Source organism: Euleptes europaea, chromosome 10, assembly GCF_029931775.1.
Source record: "Euleptes europaea isolate rEulEur1 chromosome 10, rEulEur1.hap1, whole genome shotgun sequence".
Classification (NCBI taxonomy): Eukaryota; Metazoa; Chordata; class Lepidosauria; order Squamata; family Sphaerodactylidae; genus Euleptes; species Euleptes europaea.
Genome location: NC_079321.1, coordinates 49,621,080 through 49,641,888, shown reverse-complemented (window position 1 = coordinate 49,641,888; position 20,809 = coordinate 49,621,080). Strand labels below are relative to the sequence as shown.

The following is a 20,809-nucleotide window of genomic DNA, read 5'->3' as shown; positions in this document are numbered from 1 at the left end:
TATTTTGGAAATGTACATCCAGTTTTTTTTCCTTTAAATTTTTTGGGGGCCTCCAAGAGAGTGGGGCCCTAAGCTATAGCTTGTTTAGCTTATACGTAAATCCAGCACTGAGTGTGTGCATGCTTGGAGGAGGAGAAGTTGCTGCTGCTTTCATTTTCCCGTGCAGAGCAAAGGTAGGTGTGTGTGTGCCACCTTCTCCTTTGCACAAAAGAGGAGAGAAGCTGCTGCAGTAGCTTTAAAGGGAAGGGGAAGAAAGATATTGCAGCAGCAGAGAGGTAGTAGCTACTTTTAACTGCTTGGAGAGTAACTGGTCACTCCTGAGTCTCCATCTGCCGATCCCTACTGTAGGAGAACCCCAGGCAAAGAGGTTCTTCTACCACTTACTTCCATGAAGGTAGCTCATGGAAAAGATCCATTAGCAATCATTGTTGTTACCGCTGGACTCTGGCGCGCTCTCCCCCCATGGTCAATTATACCCCCCTTTTTTCTTCTCTGGTAATACATGTTGACACTGAAATTTAAGATTATGATGGTAGCATTATGATTTGTTCAGCAGGTCCACCGGAATGTCTTGTTTGTGGGCTTCCTAGAGGCACCTGATTGGCCACTGTGTGAACAGACTGCTGGACCTTGGTCTGATCCAGCATGGCTTTCCTTATGTTCTTACGTTAATGTTGTCACGTCACAATTAAAATGGGCAGAAGAGAGGCAATATGGTTTTGCAGGTCACTGTGAATGGCAGATTACTAGCGTATATAATGGTCCAGGTTTTGTTCCTGGTGTTTTTATTTAGCCTTGGAAATAATTTAGAAATTTGACATTCTGAACCTGTTTCAACATTAACTACTTGTCAAGGTTGATGATGTTAGGCTAGATGGGCCATTAGTCAGCTTCGGTATAAGGTAATTTCTCATTGGCCTGTCTTGTAGGTGCTGTATGCATTGAGATATATGTCATAGGTTAGGGACAATGGCCCTTAGTTTTGCCTGGTTTGGAGACTTCTAGCAACTGGAAATGACACAATTTGTTTTGATTAATTATGTTCTCTGAAAGAAGACAAGATTTCCGTCATGACTCAGTCACAGTCTTCCTCTTATTTTTCTTATCTAATGCTGTAATCCAGCAGTTTCAATTTGTACCCACAAAAGCTAATCCACATGCACAGAGACTTCTGATTATTTTCTATGATGTGTGGTTCATCACATCTACAGATATTTTTAAACAAAAAATAACAATATTCCTTGTATGTCCCTATCACCGCTTGGAAGTCTTTACCAGAATTTCATCTTTTCTGTGATCCAAGATGAAAGAGATGTCTAGTGAACTGATAATTGCCACTTAACTTTTAAAGAGTGAACATTAATCATCACAACTATGTAATAGTTAACTAGAAAAAAATTAATATCTTCTGATTTAAAGGAAATTTTTGATTAAAAGCTATATACATTTAGTATTTAATGTCTAATATGTTAGCTTGTATATATCCAGGGTCTATTAGCACTTATTGCCTTGACCTGAATGGCCCAGGCTAGCCTGATCTCATCAGATCTCAGAAGCTAAGCAGGGTCAGCCCTGGTTAGTATTTGGATGGGGGACCACCAAGGAATACCAGGGTTGCTGTGCGGAGGAAGGCACTGGCAAACCACCTCTGTTAGTCTCTTGCCATGAAAACTCCAAAAGGGGTCACCATAAGTCGGCTGTGACTTGATGGCACTTTACCCACACACATTCACATTTGTTGGAGATGCTCCTCCAGGAGAGCAGATTTAATACATACATTTTGGACCAGTCCTGTTAACCAACCTTTCTGGCAACAAATTCTGAATATTATGTATGCACTTATGAGGTACAGTTTGTTGCAAGAACCCATAGCTACATTGCTCAGATATCTACAATAATGTGTCATTGGCACGTATAGGGAAGTAATAATTTGTTAACAGCAGCACAGCAATGTATTGTTTCCCAGTGGAAGTAAGCAGCACTTCACATAAACGACTGGATATTGAGAATTTGGAATAAAGCATTAGTATGTAAATTAATGTACCAGTGTAAAAGTCCTGTGGATGTTAATATAAAAACAGATAAATTCATTCAAAAATGGTCAGTGTTTGTAATAGCAAGGAATTATAAGTTTAGAGATGGGATTGGACCATATATATTCTTCAGTGTTCTATGATAACAGTGAAATGTTTACTTCTGTATTTTTTTGTAAAATATAAAACTAAAAACATAGAAGTTAACTAGACAAAATAAGTTTGGTAGGGTGATAACCTAGGAGCAATTTTAATTTTAATTCTGCATCCTTGAAGAGAACAAAAGGGGAAACAAACCTATACAAATGTACCACATACATAATGGAACCAGAAGTCTAAAATGTTGCTTGTTTCTAGATATAAAGAGGGCAGACCACGGGAACAGTGAAACCAAGCATGTGCCAGGCACATTTTAAAAATCATTTTTCACATCTACAGTTTCTTGAGTTCTAGCTGAGCCATTGGCCTGGTTGGGGAATATTTTCCCCCTTCAGTCAGCAGTAATGGTAATTGAAGCAGTTAATAAGGCAAGGCTTATCAATACATTTTGTCTCGTCACCAGCTCATAGCAACACTGCATTTAAATTCTGGAGATTCTGCCAAAGAATAATTTACAATTAGATAAGAATGTCTTAGAGAATCCAATTTCACCCTTCACCTCCTTCAGCTCATGCTCCCCCCACTAAAAAAAAAAAAAACACCTTTTGGGGTTTCTACCAAATGTTTCCCACAGTACAGAACTTACTGTCATTAAAGCCTTTGTTAATGTTAAGTTTTTTTTAAAGAATCCACAAAAGAGAAAATATAACGTATTTTGTATCTTAAGAGCCTTAACAACATCAGCAGATTTAAAAATGTTAACCTTTCACATTTTGAGTACGAAATACCTGTTGAGAGATGAGTTTCTTCAATGTTTCTGTAAAGAATAATCAATGTATAGATGCAGTAATGTTTAAACAAATACTTTAATGCGAGATGATCCAGATTCTATATGGCAAACCCATTATTTAAAAAAATCTTATCTCCTTTTCTTGAAAGGAGCATTCTCACCCCCAGTCATGCTTGTGTAATTCCCATTTTGTTTAACCAATGAGACACCATGATAGTAAGTATATTTACTTAGAAGTTCCTTTTACAGTGCAGTCTTAAACAGAGTGACACTCTTCTAAGTCCTAAACCTAAGGACTTAAAGGGTGTACCTCTGCTGAGGATAGCACTGTTTTGTTTGATTGCAATATAGTCCCAGCTTGTCATTCCATCTGGATGGTAAGGTGTGCATTTTCCCAAGGTCCCACTCACATCAGCACCATTTCCCTTCAGCCAGCCCTTCATGGCTAACATTTTCCATGCTGCACAATTACCTATTTAAAAAAAATCTCATAAAGCCCTCTGGGGAAAATGCAGGGAAGATGGTAGCTGAGGTAAGTGTGCAGAAGACCCCTGAGTAGATGCTCTGTTTCTTCCACCCCTGGCGACCAAAGTAGGGTTTCCAGGTTCCTCTTTGCCACCAGCGGGAGGTTTTTGGGGTGGAGCCTGAGGAGGGCGGGGTTTGGGGAGGGGAGAGTCTTCAAAGCCATAGAGTCCAATTGCCAAAGCGGCCATTTTTCTCCAGGGGAACTGATCTCTATCGGCTGGAGATCAGATGTTATAGCAGATCTCCAGCTCATACCTGGAGGTTGGCAACCCTAGATGAAAGCAATACAGAAAATCTTTGCTATGTGGAGGTAACCAACATTTTTGTCACAGGATAAAGGAGCAAATGAGTCTTGTGTGTGTGTGTAAAGTGCCTTCAAGTCGCAGCCGACTTATGGCGACCCCTTTTTGGGGTTTTCATGGCAAGAGACTAACAGAGGTGGTTTGCCAGTGCCTTCCTCTGCACAGCAACCCTGGTCTTCCTTGGTGGTCTCCCATCCAAATACTAACCAGGGCCGACCCTGCTTAGCTTCTGAGATCTGACGAGATCAGGCTAGCCTGGGCCATCCAGGTCAGGGCAAATGAGTCTTACTAGCTTCATATTATAATTTGACTACTTTTTAGCATGTTTATTGCTATAACACCTCAGTTTTTACAAAGAAAAAAGAGCTTAGGCCTTGGTATATCGGCGTATGAACTAAGCAGTCGGGACTCATGATAAAATTCTCAAAAGTGAGCTGCATTGAAGACAATTATCTCAATTGTCTTGGCCACATAAAGCTAGGAAGAATTTTTTATGGTGTCGAATCTGTAGTACTATGTATACTTATTGGAACAGGTCCCACTGAATTCGCTGGGACTTATTTCCAAGTAAGCAGAACATAGGATCAGACTATCATCATTTTAACTCATGACTTCACTACTAAACGATGTCATCTTCATCCATGATTGCGGATTAGTTGTCCAATCTGATATGCCATTGGACAAGTGTGCCCTCATGCAGACCTGCAGAACAGAAACATGGGAAGAAGCAGCTGACACATTTAAAGCCAGAGTGGGCATTCCTAGCACAAGCAATTGTCAGGGAAGAATAAACACTCTTACGAAACTTCTCCCAACATGGATTTTGCATGCATGTTGGCTGGGCAGGAAGTGGAAGCTGTATGGAAGTCTCCCTCCACTTGTTGCCAGGGATGGTGAATCTCCAGTTGCTTTCTGTTCATGTGTCAACAGCTGATGAACTTTTAATTTTTTTCTGTGTGTCTTTCTTCCTCTCATATTATTTCTTATCTTTAAAAAAAGCTCTTAAACAAAAAAGTGAAGGAATGGTGGTATCATCACTAGTGTGATGATGGAAGGCAGTCTGCTTGTGGGTTCTGACCTGTAATAAATAAATAAATGTGTGTGTGTGTATATGTATATATGTCAGTGGTTGGCAAACTGCGACTCGCGAGCCGCATGTGGCTCTTTTGCCCCTTGTGTGTGGCTCTCGGTCGGGTGACAGGAGAGGTGGTGGCGGCTGTCGTCGCCTCCGCCGTGCAAATGAACTGAGCCTCTCCTCCTGCCGCCGCCGCCGCTGCTCTCCCGCTCTGGCCCAGAGAGACGCCGCCCTCCCTTCCCCCCCCCCGAGCGCCGCTCAATCCCCTCAGGCGGGCCTGGGCAGAGCGGGCGGGCGTCCACGCATGCGCAAGGAGAGAGGCACAGGGACCCATCACCCGACTAACTGGCCACACCCCCGCACGAGTCTGAGCCATGCGAGGCCCTGGTTGCCTGCGAGGCCCCCGCACCACCACCACCGACAACCACCTGTCCCCTTTCTGGCCGCCGAGGCTGCTGGGTGAGTAAATGGAGAAGGCCGGGGTAAGGGGGGTGGGTGGGCTACGAGAAGGAGGAGGTTTTGCCTTGGATTTGCCGCCCTATAGATGCACATTTTCCCCATCTGAATCCTCAAAACTCTGCACGGGGGCTTATTTTTTATGTTTAAGAATTTGGATGGGGGAAGTGTGCATCTAGAGATCGGCGGATCCAGAGCCGAACCTCCCGTGCAGAAATGGCCTCATCTGCTGTCCTCCCCGTCGGTGCTGCCATCTGGGGGCTCAAAGCACGCGGGGCGGCTTTATCTGCTCCCGGAGACGACAGGTCGGGCTTTCCTTCTCTCACGTCGAAGGCCAGAGCGAGGCTAGCGGGACGCAGTTCCTTCCGAGGGGGCTTCGAGCGGACGGTGCCACCGAAGGGACGGAGGAACCCGCCTCCCAAATGCGACCGTCCAAGGGGCGCTTTGCCGGAGGACACACGACCTTTGGAAAGACCCCGGGTACAAGCGCTGCAAGCCGGACGGTGGGGCTTTGAAGCCCGGTCCTGGGGGGTGGCGGCTCCCCCTACAATCGCAGGGCCGCTGTCTCATGCCGCTGCTGCCCTGCTTCCTTTGGCTTTTCCATGAACCCATTTCGCACAAGACGTGTCGCAGCGCCGTTGCTCCCAGGTTTTGCTCGTTTCTTTACACAGCGCATAGTTAAACGGTGGAACTCCCTGTGCCCCAGGATGTGGTGATGGCTGCCAACTTGTCAGGCTTTAAAAGGGGAGTGGACATGTTCATGGAGGAGAGGGGCATGTCGCGAGGCGCCTTGGGTCCTACCGCCGGGAGGGTCTCTGGCTTGGAGGACGTTGAGGCTGAGACAATCTCTTCTGCCTCAGACCAGTCCGAGGGGGAGTCAGAGCTCGACTCTCCCTCGGTCGTCGCCAGGTTGCCGCAGGACACACCTTGCGGGCAGCCTCTGGCTTCTATCCTCCCCGGCAGTCAGACTTATCTGGCCTTATATACCCTCCAGGCCAGAGAAGTCTCTCCCAAGCCCCGCCCCCAGCCCGGCCCCCGGAAGTCCATATAAGGACTGGAAGGCGTCGCCTTCCAGCCTTGAGGTGCTGGGCGAGGGCTACGCCTATTTCCCGCCCGAGCTCGCCCGCACACCAGCTGGGGGCCGGGGAGGCCGGCTACCCAGGATGCCCCTCTTGCGCTGCCTCCAGGGCCCCCTCCTCCCTCGGGTCTGCTGGCGACCCGGTGGCCCGCGGCTCCCTCATCGGCTTTGGCCGGGCCGATACGTCGGCGGCCTGCACTGGCCGCGGCTGGGCCGGCGCGTCTGGGGCCCGCGGCTCCGTTGTCGGCTTTGGCCGGGCCGGCCCGTCTGGGGCCCGCAGCTCCTGGGGCGGCATCGGGCGGGCCGGCGTGTCGGTGGCCCGCGGCTCCTGGGGCGGCGTCGGCCGGACCGGCGGGGCGGCGGCTCGCTGCTCTCTTGGAGGCTGTGGGCGGGTTCCCTCTCTCGCCGGCTCGTTGTGGCGCTGCGGGGAGAGTAGGCCTCCGTGACTCGCCCCCCCCTGGAAGGCTGGTGAGTGGAGGGGCTGAGACTCGGCCCGGGAATGGGGGGTGGGGCCCCCCCCGGACAGGGCATTCATGACTACTAGTTAAAATGGATACTAGTCATGATATATTCCTATTCTCTCCATGATCAGAGGAGCATGCCTATTGTATTAGGTGCTGTGGAACACAGGAAGGATGTTGCTGCAGTTGTCTTGTTTTTTAGCAGGGGCAGCCTCGCTATTCTCAATGGGGCGAAAATCCCCATTTTAAAAGAAAAGAGCGTTTAAAAGGCTTTTTAAAAGCTTTCAGCAGCCTTGGAATGGCTTAGAAGGTGCCGCAGCGGCGCCTCCTTCCCGCCGTTCCCGGCCACCGAAAGCTCAGGAATGGGCTGTAAATGTTTCAGCCCCCTTAAGAGCCAGAAGATGCCCCTTGTTAATAAGCTGGTGACTGTCATTGTTGCAAGCAGTGTTTTTTTTTGTACTACCAGGAATCCAATCTAGAGTCTATGTAGCAAGCCTGAATCTTGCCACCCTTAAAGTTTGATACACCAAGGAATCAGCATTTAGTTATAGTCTGGGAATCTGCAAACTTTAAGATGTGTTTGAGCGCTGTCTTGTAAATCTGCCGTTTTGTTTAAAGTGATGTACCCCGCCATGTGTAAATGGAACTACATATTTAATCAGTGCCTTTAATATTGTCGAAGGCTTTCACGGTCAGAGTTCATTGGTTCTTGTAGGTTATCCGGGCTGTGTAACCGTGGTCTTGGTATTTTCTTTCCTGACGTTTCGCCAGCAGCTGTGGCAGGAATCTTCACTGGAGTAACACTGAAGGACAGTGTCTCTCAGTGTCAAGTGTGTAGGAAGAGTAATATATAGTCAGAAAGGGGTTGGGTTGAGCTGAATCATTGTCCTGCAAAAAAGTATGAAAGGTAATGTGCTAATCATTGTCCTGTAAGTGTCAAGATAATGTGCTAATGAGGGTGTGGTATGTTAATATGGAACCATTGTATCCTGAAGTGATCTGTTAACCATGCAAAGTGCACTTTACTGCTGGCCAACAGAGAATAATTTATTATAATAATGTTTTGCTACATAATCAAGGTTACAGTTGGATTTTCTCACTAGAAGTGGCCCATAAAGGTTCATTTGCTGCTTGAAAAGTCAATACGTATAATAAAAATGGCACCAGGAAACACCTTTGGAACTGTTAGTGTACAAGGAATTACAAAGGAATATCATAACATGAGGTTTATTTTCTGTTTTCTAATTTTATGTCCAATACCTGTTTTAACTAAGTAGAATATAATGTGACCAATTTGCTTGTATCATTTCCTTTCTAGTCTCCAGAGGGTGCTGAAGGCAAGGATGCTGCAAAGCTAACGAAGCAAGAGGCAAGTGTGACTCCTTCTTCCGCACTAATTCTTTCTTTTATTGATCACTTCATAAGAGTAATAATAAAGAACTGCATAAACTGGGTTAGGTAGACTGCAGCCAAAGCCCAGCTCAACTGTTGTGCCATGCAGAGTAGTAGCAAATTAGTAAGGGTGCATTAACCAAGTGTTTTTTGTGTACTTTGCAAAATCTGGATTTTATCTTTGCCACTGTGGTATGGTTTTGCAATATTCTGGGTAAAAAAGTTTAGCAACCCAGCCATTTATTATTAATTTATGGCGTTTCTATCACACACGTTCCATCTTGGAGTTCAAGTTGGCGTACATGGGGTTTTGCAGGAATTTCCCATCCAGACATTGATCAGATCCAGACTTGCTCTGGTTCACCAGGATTGCCATCATGTGCCTTCAGATCTAGCCTATTTTCTCTTTTCCTTTCTACAGAGAAGATGGAAGCAGGCAGATGGAACTGGAGGATGCACATGACAATTTTCTGCCCAGTCTCATTGATTATTCTTATTTATTTTAGATTCTTGTCTGGCCATCATGGAACTCAAAGTCACTTTGATGACATTCCCAGGATGTTCCCAGACCTTTAAAGCCTCAACGAGGCTGATGTACCATGTGCCTTCAAACCATATGTCTACAGTATATGCATTCTATCCATTGCATTATATACGTTAAACAAATTGCATACCTTATTTTATACCATTATCCTGCTTCTGTTCGGTTTTAGAGAGGGAGCTGTGAAAAACATTGAAACTTCTTCTCTTGCATGGGGACCCTATGACTTCTGAGAGGTCACTGTTTCTGTCTCCACAATTTCAGTTTCCCTTTGCAACAATAAAAGCTTGAAACCGGTTTGTGAGAAAGGGGGTGCCAAGATTCTTGAATTTGGTGTCAGAGGACAGCTGATGTTATGTAAGAGAGCATGAACCAAAAAGTTTCCCCAGTTCAAATGTTACCTGAGCCAACAACGTCTTAGTTGGTACTGGATAAAGTTTAAACCATTATTATCTCAGCAACATCTACCGACCACATAGGAATAATAATGTTTTGCATTGGTATAGTGATTTAAAATGCTCAGAAAGCTTCACTCATTCTATCTCAGTAAATCTGACATAAATACTTCTGTAAGTATCCCCATACTGATAGGGCAGGGGAGAAGCTAAGAGAGCAGTGGTTTACCTAAGGCTATCTAGTACATTTATGGCAGAAGCAAGATTTGAACAGGGCATATCCTGGTTCACAGTTCAGTCTGTTAGCTGATGCACTGTAGTACCGACCCAATTTACAATTTTCTGTATCATGCAATATTTAGCATGTTGAACACTAAAAAAATCTCTCTATATGAATATTAAGGGCTTGACCAAACTGTTGTCTTGTTTCTCCCCCACCCTCAGTCAAAGCCCGGGCACTCAGTGTATTGGGTTATGTTCCTTGTGACAACCTGCTTCCACACATGCCTATAGGTTCATAATAGGAGATGAGGGAGGAAAAGCAGAGCTCTAGGGTGTTGTACTAATAGGGGTCTGGCTGAAGCCATGATGAAGATGATTTTATGATGATTTTATTTACATTCTTGCAGCTTTAGCGAAGTATAATGGTAGGCAGCGTAAGGTGCTATGCCTTGGCTTCTTTCTCACAACTGATGCCCTCTTGCAAATCCAAAGTTATATGCAAATACGCTCTGAGAGCTGGACTGTTCTTATCTTTGAGGGCATGTTGGCTGTGCAAGTGAAGTCCTTTCTTTCTGGCAAAGTGTCAGCTCATTTCAAGGGACTGCTACTGAGGCTGCATAAATGTCGGGATCTGTTCCTTAGTATTGTCACTACTGGGTGAGATCCTCAAGGGCAGCCAGCGTGCTTCTTCTTAGGAATGCCTTGAAGTAGTTTCTTCTGTCTCTCTCCACCCCTTTGTTGAATCTCTAGCAAATATTGTCAGATTTCAAATTCTTTTCGTTTATTGTTGGGTTTTGTTTTTGTTTTTTGTTTTGCTCTTGTGGGACATTGTTGATACGTTTGTACAAATCAAGCTGAAAACAGCTGCATCATCAAATTTAACTTTTATGTTTCTATTGGGTTTTTAAAATGTTTAATCATGGTGGCCATTGAGAATAATTTTGAGCAAATTGTCACCGTCTGTTATTTATTAATAATTGCTTAATAATAATAGAACACCGGTGGTCCTCAGTGTGCATTATATTTTGTTACTGCAGACTTTTTGTGTGGCAGAAACAGAATAATATTAAGGTAGATAAAGGCAGGGTGTGTATAAGGCCTAGTATAGAGTCCTGAGCTTTTAAAGAAAACGTTTCTCTCTAATTGTATTAAGAGCATTTAATAGCGGAGCCTTCAACATTAAATTAGGTTTTAGTACATGGGACATTTTCATTTGAATTGACTTATGATTTTCTCTATTTTTGAAGAGCTCTCAATGTGAAAGAACAGTTTTTATTTATAAAACCAAATACCTAGGATGATTAAGAATTGCCTCTCTTCCAAAGTAGACGATATTCTCCCGAAGGCATATTTGTACTTAAATGATTTTAATTGTGGGGAAACTAGAAAGGTAAAAAGGTAGCTTGAAGCTATTTTTTTTAAATGAGATGGTTATGTGGTAGAAAATATGTTTGAAAAGAATACCAACAGTTGTCTTAGATTCTGGAGGAAATGATAATTAGAAATTGAACAATTGCTTCAGCCTGACATGGGTATAAAATAGTTAAAGCATGCACTCCAATGGAGCTCTTGTGCACATGGGCTATGCCTTTAACTGCCACAGAAGGGGTAGTCTAGAAATAAACAACCTCCCCCACAGATGCCACAGCCCATAGGAAGCTGACTGCAATGCCCCACCCCAGCATGGCAGGTGGTGACATCCAGTGGCCAATATAAACCTTGCTCAGTGCACAGGCAGGCCAGATGCCAAGTCGCATGGGCCAGAATTATGTCAGTTGGCCCCATAACGATGGGACTTAGCATCTTGCACCAAAGTGGTGGCTCACACTCAGGTGATGGGCGCACTGTGCAGGAACATGACTACTTGACAGGGCAGATGTGGGGGAAGCAGCTGTAGAGGACCAGAAAACCCTTGCGGACCTGTTCCTCCCTATAGAGGGTGCCACTTTGCCATTGCAAGGGTGCACCCTGGCTCTTTTCCAGAGGCATGCTGACCCAGAACAGCTGCAGCAGCATCCCAGTACGAAGCAACGTAAGTTCATTGCCCCACAGTTACTTTGGCAAGTTCTTCTCCCACACCCCAGGCCCCCCTCCCAGCTGGGGGCCATGGCCACACCTGGGCAGTCATAGCAGACAGTCCCCGGGGGGCAAATAGTGCTTTGCTAGCAGGGGGCTGCCACCAACTATAGCTCCCCAGAGGTGCCACTCTGAGACCCACCCAAAGCAGAGGGTGGCCCCAACAGGGGGCCATGCAGGCCATGTGGGGACACGCTGTGATATTGGTACCCTGGGCAAGGAGACATCCCTCCCCCCTCCCCACCCCCAGTCGCAGCACCATGGGTTGGTGTCACAGGCTGTGGATGCCAGGGCTGTATGTGTTCCTGGATTTGTTCTTGCTCAGTGATGTTCTGGACTTTCTGGGCCACCATTGCTGGCTCCAGTGGTCCGTCCCCCATGCCCTTGGGCTGGGGGCATTCCCCTCCCCCCCAGCTGCTGTGGCAGCTGCTGCTGGATGGCCATGTTGTGGAGCATGACACATATTGCAAAGAACCTGATGATGGACATGGGCTTCAAGGCCCTGCAGCTCCCAGTGTGGTGCAGGCGATAGAGGCACATCTTGATGACCATGCACGTCCGACAGTGGGCCTGGCTGTAGGCAGCATGGTCCATGGGCTTGTCCCTGGCATACGGCAAACTATGCAACACTGAATTATTCAAGAGGGCATTTCTACATAGCTCTCTACTATAAATAAAATGATTCAGAAAGAAACTTGGTTAAAGGGTAAGGGACTGTGGCCTATAGGGCAGCATATAGTTTGTCCTGCCTGATGCTCTAAGTAGAATCCTACTGTGTAAATTTTGCATTGTTTAATGTGTCATGTTACTATTTATGCTTTGCTTTGGTTGTGTTTTCAGATTTCTGGTTGGTTCCAGATTTCTACAATACAAATCCCATTGCATTGTGTACTAGATATCCCATCCTGTTTGTATTCACTTGCTGTGTGTAAGAAAGGCAGACTATAAATAATGTAAATAATAATCAAAAAATAATATGGTGTGAGAAGTTATGGGAGCAGAGGGTATCCACGGTCACCTATGGTGGAGAAAAGGAAAGCCTGAGCTGACTCAGGCTATCTCAGATTTTGTATAATGGACTCCAAGATGTGTTGTCCTTGGGGATTATACTGGTCATGCTGAGACTGCCCTGGTAGGCCTTCATGATAATCATGGGGCTGTCCCAGCACATTGTGGTACCTCTGCATACAGTGGGTCATATACTTGGTCTGGTTTTCCCTGGGGGCAAAGTACATGGCTTGATAATGGGGGGATTTTCTGCTCTGCCCATGTCATGGATTGACTATTACCTGGTGATTTACTGGTGCTTGAAACTTCTGCAAGGTTGGGTGGTGGTGGTAAGGATGTTCTGCCCCAGGAGGCTGATGGATCCATAGGGTTTCCTGATGTCCCTTGGGGATTTTCCTGTCAGCAATCCTGGAATTCCTGTTGCAGCCCTGGTTGACTTGTGCAAAGCAGGGATGACCCGAGCTTCATGAAGGCCGAAATATACCTTGGTTTTCTGAGGAGTTTGGGATGATGAAACAGTTGGGCACTGTTAGAGTGCAAGAGGGAAATATTCAAAGTGAATGCAACTGAACACGGGTGAGAGCACATTATTATGCCTGCTCTGTGGTGGTGATGACAGTGAAGTGAGGGCACCTCTGCCATCATTGCGTCTGGACAGTGCCATCTGGCAGAGCTTTTCCAAGTTGTGAAGGGGCTCATACTCCAGGCCCCAGAGGAAGTTGACCTGCTGTGACTCCTTTGCAGTGTGTTTTGCAGATAAAATTGCTTGTATCTGCTGTAACTTAGACACCACAGTTGATTTGGTTTGGATACTACTGGAGTGTAGCCTGGTCCTAGTTGTGTGGATAACTTTCAGTTGGCAAAGACTGATGAAATGGACAAGCTGTTCTCGACCATATGCCTGGTGAAACAGTTCAGTTTTATAGGCCCTGCATAATTGTTTCATGCAGGGTCTGAACCTCACTGGGCATAGCATTCCACCACACTGAGGCCACAGCCGAAAGTCCTGGCCCTGATTGAGGACAGATGGGGGTTTTTTGGGCCAGGGATCACCAGTAGATGTTCTCCGGCTGAGCAACGTGATCTTTGGGAGGGGGGTATACCAGGAGAGGTGGTCCCGCTGCATGACATGGCTATGGTGATCCATGCTCTTATCACATCCAACTTAGATTACTTTAACTTGGACTGACAGGGTTGATTTTGAAAACAGACTGAAAACTTAAGTTGACCCAAAATGTGATGGCCAGTTTATTGTCAGTGGTTGATTACAGGGATTGTGTTACCCCTGTGCTGAAATATCTGCAGTGGCTACCCATCTGTTTCCAGACACAATTTAAAATACTTGTTCTTTAAGCCTTAAAAGGGGCCAGGGTACTAGAAAGACCTCATCTTCCTTTACTGTCCACACCACTAGTTAAGATCTAGCTGGCTTGCAAGCTCTGTTCTGTGCAGCAGCTAGAAATAGAGCATTTTTTGTGGCAGCATCCTGTGTTTAGAATGGCCTACACCTTGAAGCTCACCTGGCAGCTGTCTTTTCTGCATCAGGCCAAAACATATTTTTTTTAATCTAGGCTTTTAATTAGAGGTTTTATCTTTCAACCTGTTTTATTGTCTGCCTCTGGGTCATAGAATTTTTTATTCTGTATTTATGTTCCAGGGCTTGTTTTAATGGTTGTGGTTTTTGTATTAACAATTCATTATTTAATTATAAGCCGCCTTGAGCAGAACTCTGGAGAGGTAGCATAAATATTTCCTAAATACTTAAATGAATAAATTGTGATAAGAAAACCAGTTGTCCAACATAAAGCTCAAAGCTCAGTCCCTGGCAAGTCCAGTTACCAAAGATCAGGGTAGCAGGTCTGGGAAAGACATCGGTCTAAAATCCTACAGAATTGCTACCCATCGGAATATAAACTGTTGATCTTGCTCACTAAAGACAGGAGATTCTATGAATTGCTGCTGAAAATAAATTGTTCTTACTAAATCAGCCCTATATCAGATCCAAGATAAAATTTCTTTTTTCACTAATTTAGGAATGGTTGAATACCACACATCTTCGACAACATTCTCCAACAATATACATACTTAGTGCTATGTGAAAGCAATAGAAAAGGCTGCATATCTTCTGCTATGTTTGCTGTGTTCCCCTTTTTTATTAGCCGGAATGTGATCATTGCTGTCACTTCTTATCACTAGTTAGGTAGGCAGGAGGGGAAATAGGGGCTGAATACTGAATTGGGTTATCCTTTGTAAACAGACAATTGGCAGAGTTGAGGGCGCAAGAATATTACACATTGCCCCTCAAGCTGGGTGCATTATTTTTCCCTGAGGGGTTTTTGTTTTGTCAAGGCATATTCAAGATCAGGATCCTAGTTCTATTTATGCTTATCTTCTGTTGGATCAGGACCACAGCTCAGCACTGCAAGAAGTCCAGCACACAGCTTGCATCTTCCCAGTTACTTCTAATTGTATAATAATAAACAGCAAAACTTTAGCAGATATAAAAAGACATTTAAAGTTTGTTGGGGGAGGTAGTGTACATACACGTGCGTGCACACGCATACTATGTCATCCTGCCTTATTTTTTTCTATTATTTAGGCTGCTGATTGCTGTTAAGAAAGGACTTCTAACTATAGTATGATTAGCATTTATTCTGCAAAGTGGAATGATTTCTGTAAAAAGCACTAATGTATAATATTGGCACATATATTGGAACGGAGTATTAAAACATATCTCAACTGAACGATGCTTAACCTACAGTTGTATTTTTATTTTATTGTTGTTGTTATTATAAAATAAACTTAAAATAAAGAGTTTAAAAATAAAATAAAGGACTTCTAGTTTTACTATAGTTCCTCAACTTTTCCAAACAAGTCTGCTGTTCAGCAGCAGCGATCAATTTTCAGGCTGATGGCCTGGGTTCTCATCATATCTCTATTTCTAAAATTAAACATGACAATACAATAAATTAAACATTAATGAGCTTGATGTTTTCTGGTGTGAGTGTCGGACAGTGATCGCTTGCATCAAGATTCTTGATATTCTGTTTCAAGGAGATCCAGATTCTGCCCCAACAAACTGTAAACTGCACTAGCAGTTTAATTGAACAATACAAAAATAGTCTAGAGATGTACTTAAGATAATGTGCAGTACTGAATTTTCAGAGTATGGTTTTTCTTTCTTTGCAAGCTACAGATAACATGCAAGTGAATATTAGTGGGCTTGCAAAACATTGGTTTGGGATTTTGTTGTTGTTTGGTATGAACTTCTATTAACAGTCAATTCAGGCTGTGAAATCATGTCTACTGTGCTTGACAGAACTGAGAAGTATTACAGGAATCCAAAATGTAATAAATGAATGAACTTTCTCCTTGGACAAGTGCATTGTGTCCTTAAAAATGCAAAGACCTTTGTGTTTCATAACACAATACTTCTGTTGTCTTACAGGTACATTTTATTTTGTTGGGAAATGAGTGACAGATTTTTACCTTGTTTGGATGTGAACTGCTGCAAATCTACAAAGATATTTTCTTTCCCTTTTTTAGCCAACAAGGCGATCTGCAAGATTGTCAGCTGTAAGTATTCATAAGAGTTTGTGTAAACATGAAGGCAAAGTCTTGTTTCATTCAAAACAACACAAGTTGGCACTGTCATGCCATATGATGATTGGTAAGGCAATATTACCTTGTTAAAAAGTTTAGGGGCAGAGTTATGTCCTTCTAAATCCATCAAGGCTTAGAAGGGTGTAACTGTTCAGGACTGCAATGGTGAGTTTCGCTTTGATGACAAAAAGAGCACTGGAACGAGCATAGTTTTTATTTACACATAAATATACAAGAACATCATAGTGGAAGCAAGTAATGTTCCTGCAACAGTGTAAAACCACTGATCCTGCCTTACATTCCCAGAAAAGAACTCTTTGTCAGCTCCAAGGTGGTATCCCAGTTTTAGCTAACCCCGGTTAAAACTCTCCCAATTCAAACTGGATAACTGGCTCCTGTGTCCCTGCCCACCCTCTTTCCTTTCCTTCCTTTATCCCTTAGAAGCTCCTTGATCCATTGATCTTGAGCAGCATATATCTAGTGTTGGAGGGATATAAGGACTGAAATCTTGCTACTGACAATGTAGCCTTGGGATCCCTTAGTAAAAAAGGCATGTCAGACACAGAGGCATTAGATTTATATGTTAAAAGGGGAGAGATATAATTTGATCGAAGTTCCTCATAAAAGCGGCATTCCAAGAGGGTATGAGCTAATGAATCAATAGAGCCAGAAGAGCAAGGACAGGTCCTGTCTGGGTATGGTATATTCAAAATTCTGCCCTGCATAACCATAGAGGGGTTAGCATTCAGTCTAGACAGAAGGCTCTGGAAAGACGAGGAGTTGTCAAATAATAAGTATAAGCAGGCAGACCACATGGTGATGGTATTCCGAAGAATGGGATGAACAAATGCAGCGAGCACGAAAAGTAGTGCTGTTATAACCTACCCACCCTCTAGCTGGAGGATATCACCTTCAAGAGATGATATCAGAAAAACATCACTGTTCCTTAAAGAATGTTAGGGCTGTTTTTGCCAGAGTTCCTGCCCACACACTCTTGCCCATTTCGCTGTGATCAAGCTAGCCAAATGTACAAGCAAGTCATTATTCATATTTTCAAATCAAGATTGGTAGCAACAGGATACACACTACTTTTTGTTACAAAGTCACGGTAGTGTTTGGGTTGATAGTTTCCCAAATGATTTTTGGTAATACCTGTTTTGGTTGGCTGATTCCTCATTTCCTTTTCAGGGAAAATATTCACTGTATGGTTCTATGAATGTATATATGCATCAAATCAGTGCAACAATTTCAGGAGGTGACTGGAAAGGGTTTCTTGCATTATAAGAGATACCATGAATAACAGACAGATATGTGACTTTTCAGCCAATCTGGCATAGATGAAGAGGGGACTTTGATTAAGAGATGGAAGCATATCTACAGAAGACATTTCTGGCTTCTTTGGCGTTAAATGTTAAGAAATCTGAAAAGGGGAAAGATGGCTGGTAACTGCTAACTGTGGAACTGTCTGAAACTATTTCCTAGAAACCAGCTCCGCCAAACCCTGAGCCTAAACCAAGGAAAACCACTAAGGTAAAAAAAAAAAAATCTGTCTTAACTCAAGTTTTTTTTTTTTAAAACCCAGTCATATAAGCTATATTAGCCTGCTGAATCTATTCTATTTGAATTTTAAAAAGATTCTTAATACTTATTTTTAAACTTGTCTATTTGGAATAGAAGAGGCTACATTCTAAAGTAAACTAATGAAATTATGGTTAACAGAAGAAACAGAAACTACTGAATGTCAGTAAATGCCATTAAGTTACTGTGGAAATTTTGAAGCAGTAACTGGAATACAGGATTGCATTTTGAGATTATTGCAACATAATTATTTTATTAACACAAACAAACCAGGGACAATCTCCATGTCCAGAAATGAAAACACATTCTGTTGAATGTAGCACAGCAGGTCCCCCTCCCATGGCAGCTGAAAATGCCCCCTGAAATCCTGTTTGTTAGTCTGCCCCAAGAACAGAATTTCTGAGGTCGTTTTGGGCTGTGGCAGGAAGGAGAACTTGTGCTCTGTGGGTGGAAGTCCTTACTCCCATGTAAATGCTGTTGTGGATCCAACCCTTAGGCTTGGATCTTATAGAGTAAGTGTAAGGACATACGTGGATGTGGTCTTTTCCCACTAGCTTTGAGAGACTAGTGAGAAAACACTAATGTTGAGGCTGCAGGAATTGAGTGAGCAACATCCATGTGGGGTTGAAGGAAGGAGGGAATCTAGACTGAGGCTGCTTCTGTACAAGCAGAATTTCTCGCCTCAGCTTAAGTATCACTGAATGAAGTGTAAGGAATCGGCAGTTTTGCCTGGATCCTCTCCTCACTGTAGCCCTTTCCAGCATCAGCGCTTTGAGGGCTCAGGACTGCTGGGTGAAGTGGTGAGCATTTCTGTGTGAGCTTCCTTATGCACATGCACCACAGGATCCTAAGTGCTAACTAATTATAGGAATAAGAGAGAGGGTTCCTCCTCTTGTGCTTTACAAAGTTGTCTGTGGGTTATATTTTGGTTACACCTCCAATTTATATATGTGCAATCATGTACATATAGAAAACAAATTAAGCATTGTTATCTCATATATTAACCATTTCTGTGTTATCAGTATAACTGTAACAAATTTTGAATTTCATTAAGATGCAAAAATAAAACGGAGTTTCTAAAGAGCAGTGGCTGAGATCCGGAGAAATGTATGGATGGGCTCGGGCACACTCAGTGAGATCTTGGAGTTACTTTCTTTGAACAGCAGCCCCTGAGGGACAACTGCTTTTCTGACTCGTCTCAGTTTCACATCAGCTTTACTCTGAAGCGTGGTGGCTGCTGATCAAGGAACACAAGCCCCTTGAATGGACAGATAACTAATTGAACCATTCTTTGACTCCCAAGCAGTGATTTTTCCAAAGTATCTTCCATCAAAGTATCTTCCAAATAAGTAGGAATTCTATAAGAATGTTCTTCAGATATTGTCTGGGACTTTTGCGCCAGTAGGCCACTGTGGCAGGATAATGGCACATCTGAAGCCTGGTTAATAAATACTTCACAGAACTGGAAGCATCACATGTAGCATCTGATGCTATGCAAAACTGTGGCAATGTAGCTTATTCTGACTACAGTGATAAAAGCATCAAAAGGGAGAGATATAAAAAGAAACAAACATGTTTTCACAAAGTTTTATTTTTAAGAGTTGTGCTTTACAATTAAATACTGTAGTTTGTACAGCTCTCAATACTTTTTTCGCCTTTGAAATTCAGTCGCATACCGTATTCCCCTCTCTCCCAACCTGGCAACAAATACCTTTCCATAGGAGATTCTCTCATGCCCTTCCATCGCTAACTCAACAGTAGGATTAGAGAGGAGAAGAATAGGGCATCTTCGGGGCCCTTATACCATGCATAGGTATAAAGTAGTAGTAATTCCTGATTTCAGTTCTTCCCAAATCAGGTTGTGTGTCACTGAAATTGTATTAAGTCACACAAATCCAGTGTGATGGCCTTCTTCGGGAACTTGAAGTCAATCCAGTTCTAAGCCGATAAGGAGGATGGTTCTTCTTGCATCTGGATTGCACCCCAGCCCCCTTCTTGGAACTTCACGTTCCTCATGTGGGTTATTACCCACAGTTTGAGAATATAAGTTAGAAATTTTCTCTGAGGTAACAGAAAAGACGCTCTGAAACCAAGCTAGTGCTCTCTCCACGGTGGCGAAGGGAGAACTGAGGGGGGAGCGCCCCTCCTCCCTCCGTCAACTGACCGTTGGGCGGACCGTTGCTCTCGGCCTGGGACAGAGGGGAGGGGGAGCGCTCCAGGCGTTCTGAAGCTCCTAAAAGCTTTCTAGTCAGTTCTCCGCGGCTGGCCTGCACAAGCGCAGTCCCATGCGGGACTGCACAGAAGCCACAAAGATGAATATAAGTTTGTTGGTTTATACAGTCAATAGGGTTGGTCCAAGTTAGATGCAGGTATATGCAAGGAAGCATTTCTCTGGATAATTAGGGGCTTCTGGTTTGCTCATTTCTTCCTGGGATTTGTGGCTATGTGTATAATACCATGGTCATTATCAAAAGGAAATTTGAGCATGACAGATACTAAACCAAGAGGTATGGAATAAAACTTGGGAATCCCAAACTTTGTAAATAGGTGCGAAAAGTAAAGAGTAAAGATACAAATGAATAAGCACCATTCTTCTGTACACATATCACACATAGAAATGTGAAATTTCTAAGACATGGAAATAATCTGAATTTCCCATTTATGTTTTTGGGTGGTGCTCCCCTTTAAGAAGTTGTTGCCCCAGGAGATTGGTAGGAGTTATTTTTAAAAGCTCATTCCCAGGCTAGTGGGGGCCTGATTTGGATGTATCATGTGCTTTATGTGAATAGACAGCTTGGTCATGAGTGGCAGACAACATGACAATATGTGGAAGATACCTGAAATTTGTGTTCTAGATCCCTATCGATAGCCAGCAAGTCATGTGCAATCCCTGTCTTTTTGTTTCTTGTTCCAAAAAAATTATTTAAGTGTTGAAAATTACTCTTAAAATTCACAGGATCTCCCTCAGAGCAAGTTGTGTCCCCCCATTGCCCTAGAAAGGCCCTCCCAGCAGCCTCTAACTCCTGCATCTATCCACTCTACCTTGTTCATTACTATTTGAAAGCCTCCCTCCTTTTATTCTTTAAACTATAAGTCCGGGCAGAGTTTGGGCATTTCCCAACAAAAAGTCCTCCAAAAACAAAAATAAAACTAACTTTTCAATAATAAATTAACA

At 43.6% G+C, this 20,809-nt stretch overlaps 1 protein-coding gene across 5 annotated transcripts in view; it reads left to right on the top strand.

Moving 5' to 3' along the window:
• The window catches only part of HMGN3 (high mobility group nucleosomal binding domain 3), a 150,594-nt gene that overhangs the window by 9,270 nt on the left and 120,515 nt on the right, over positions 1 to 20,809 (top strand). For all 5 annotated transcript variants that reach the window (XM_056856875.1, XM_056856877.1, XM_056856876.1 and 2 more), the window contains exons 2-4: positions 8,138 to 8,188; positions 16,000 to 16,029; positions 17,539 to 17,586. In XM_056856875.1, the coding sequence (XP_056712853.1) occupies positions 8,138 to 8,188; positions 16,000 to 16,029; positions 17,539 to 17,586 (129 nt within the window). The remainder of the gene's footprint in view (positions 1 to 8,137; positions 8,189 to 15,999; positions 16,030 to 17,538; positions 17,587 to 20,809) is intronic.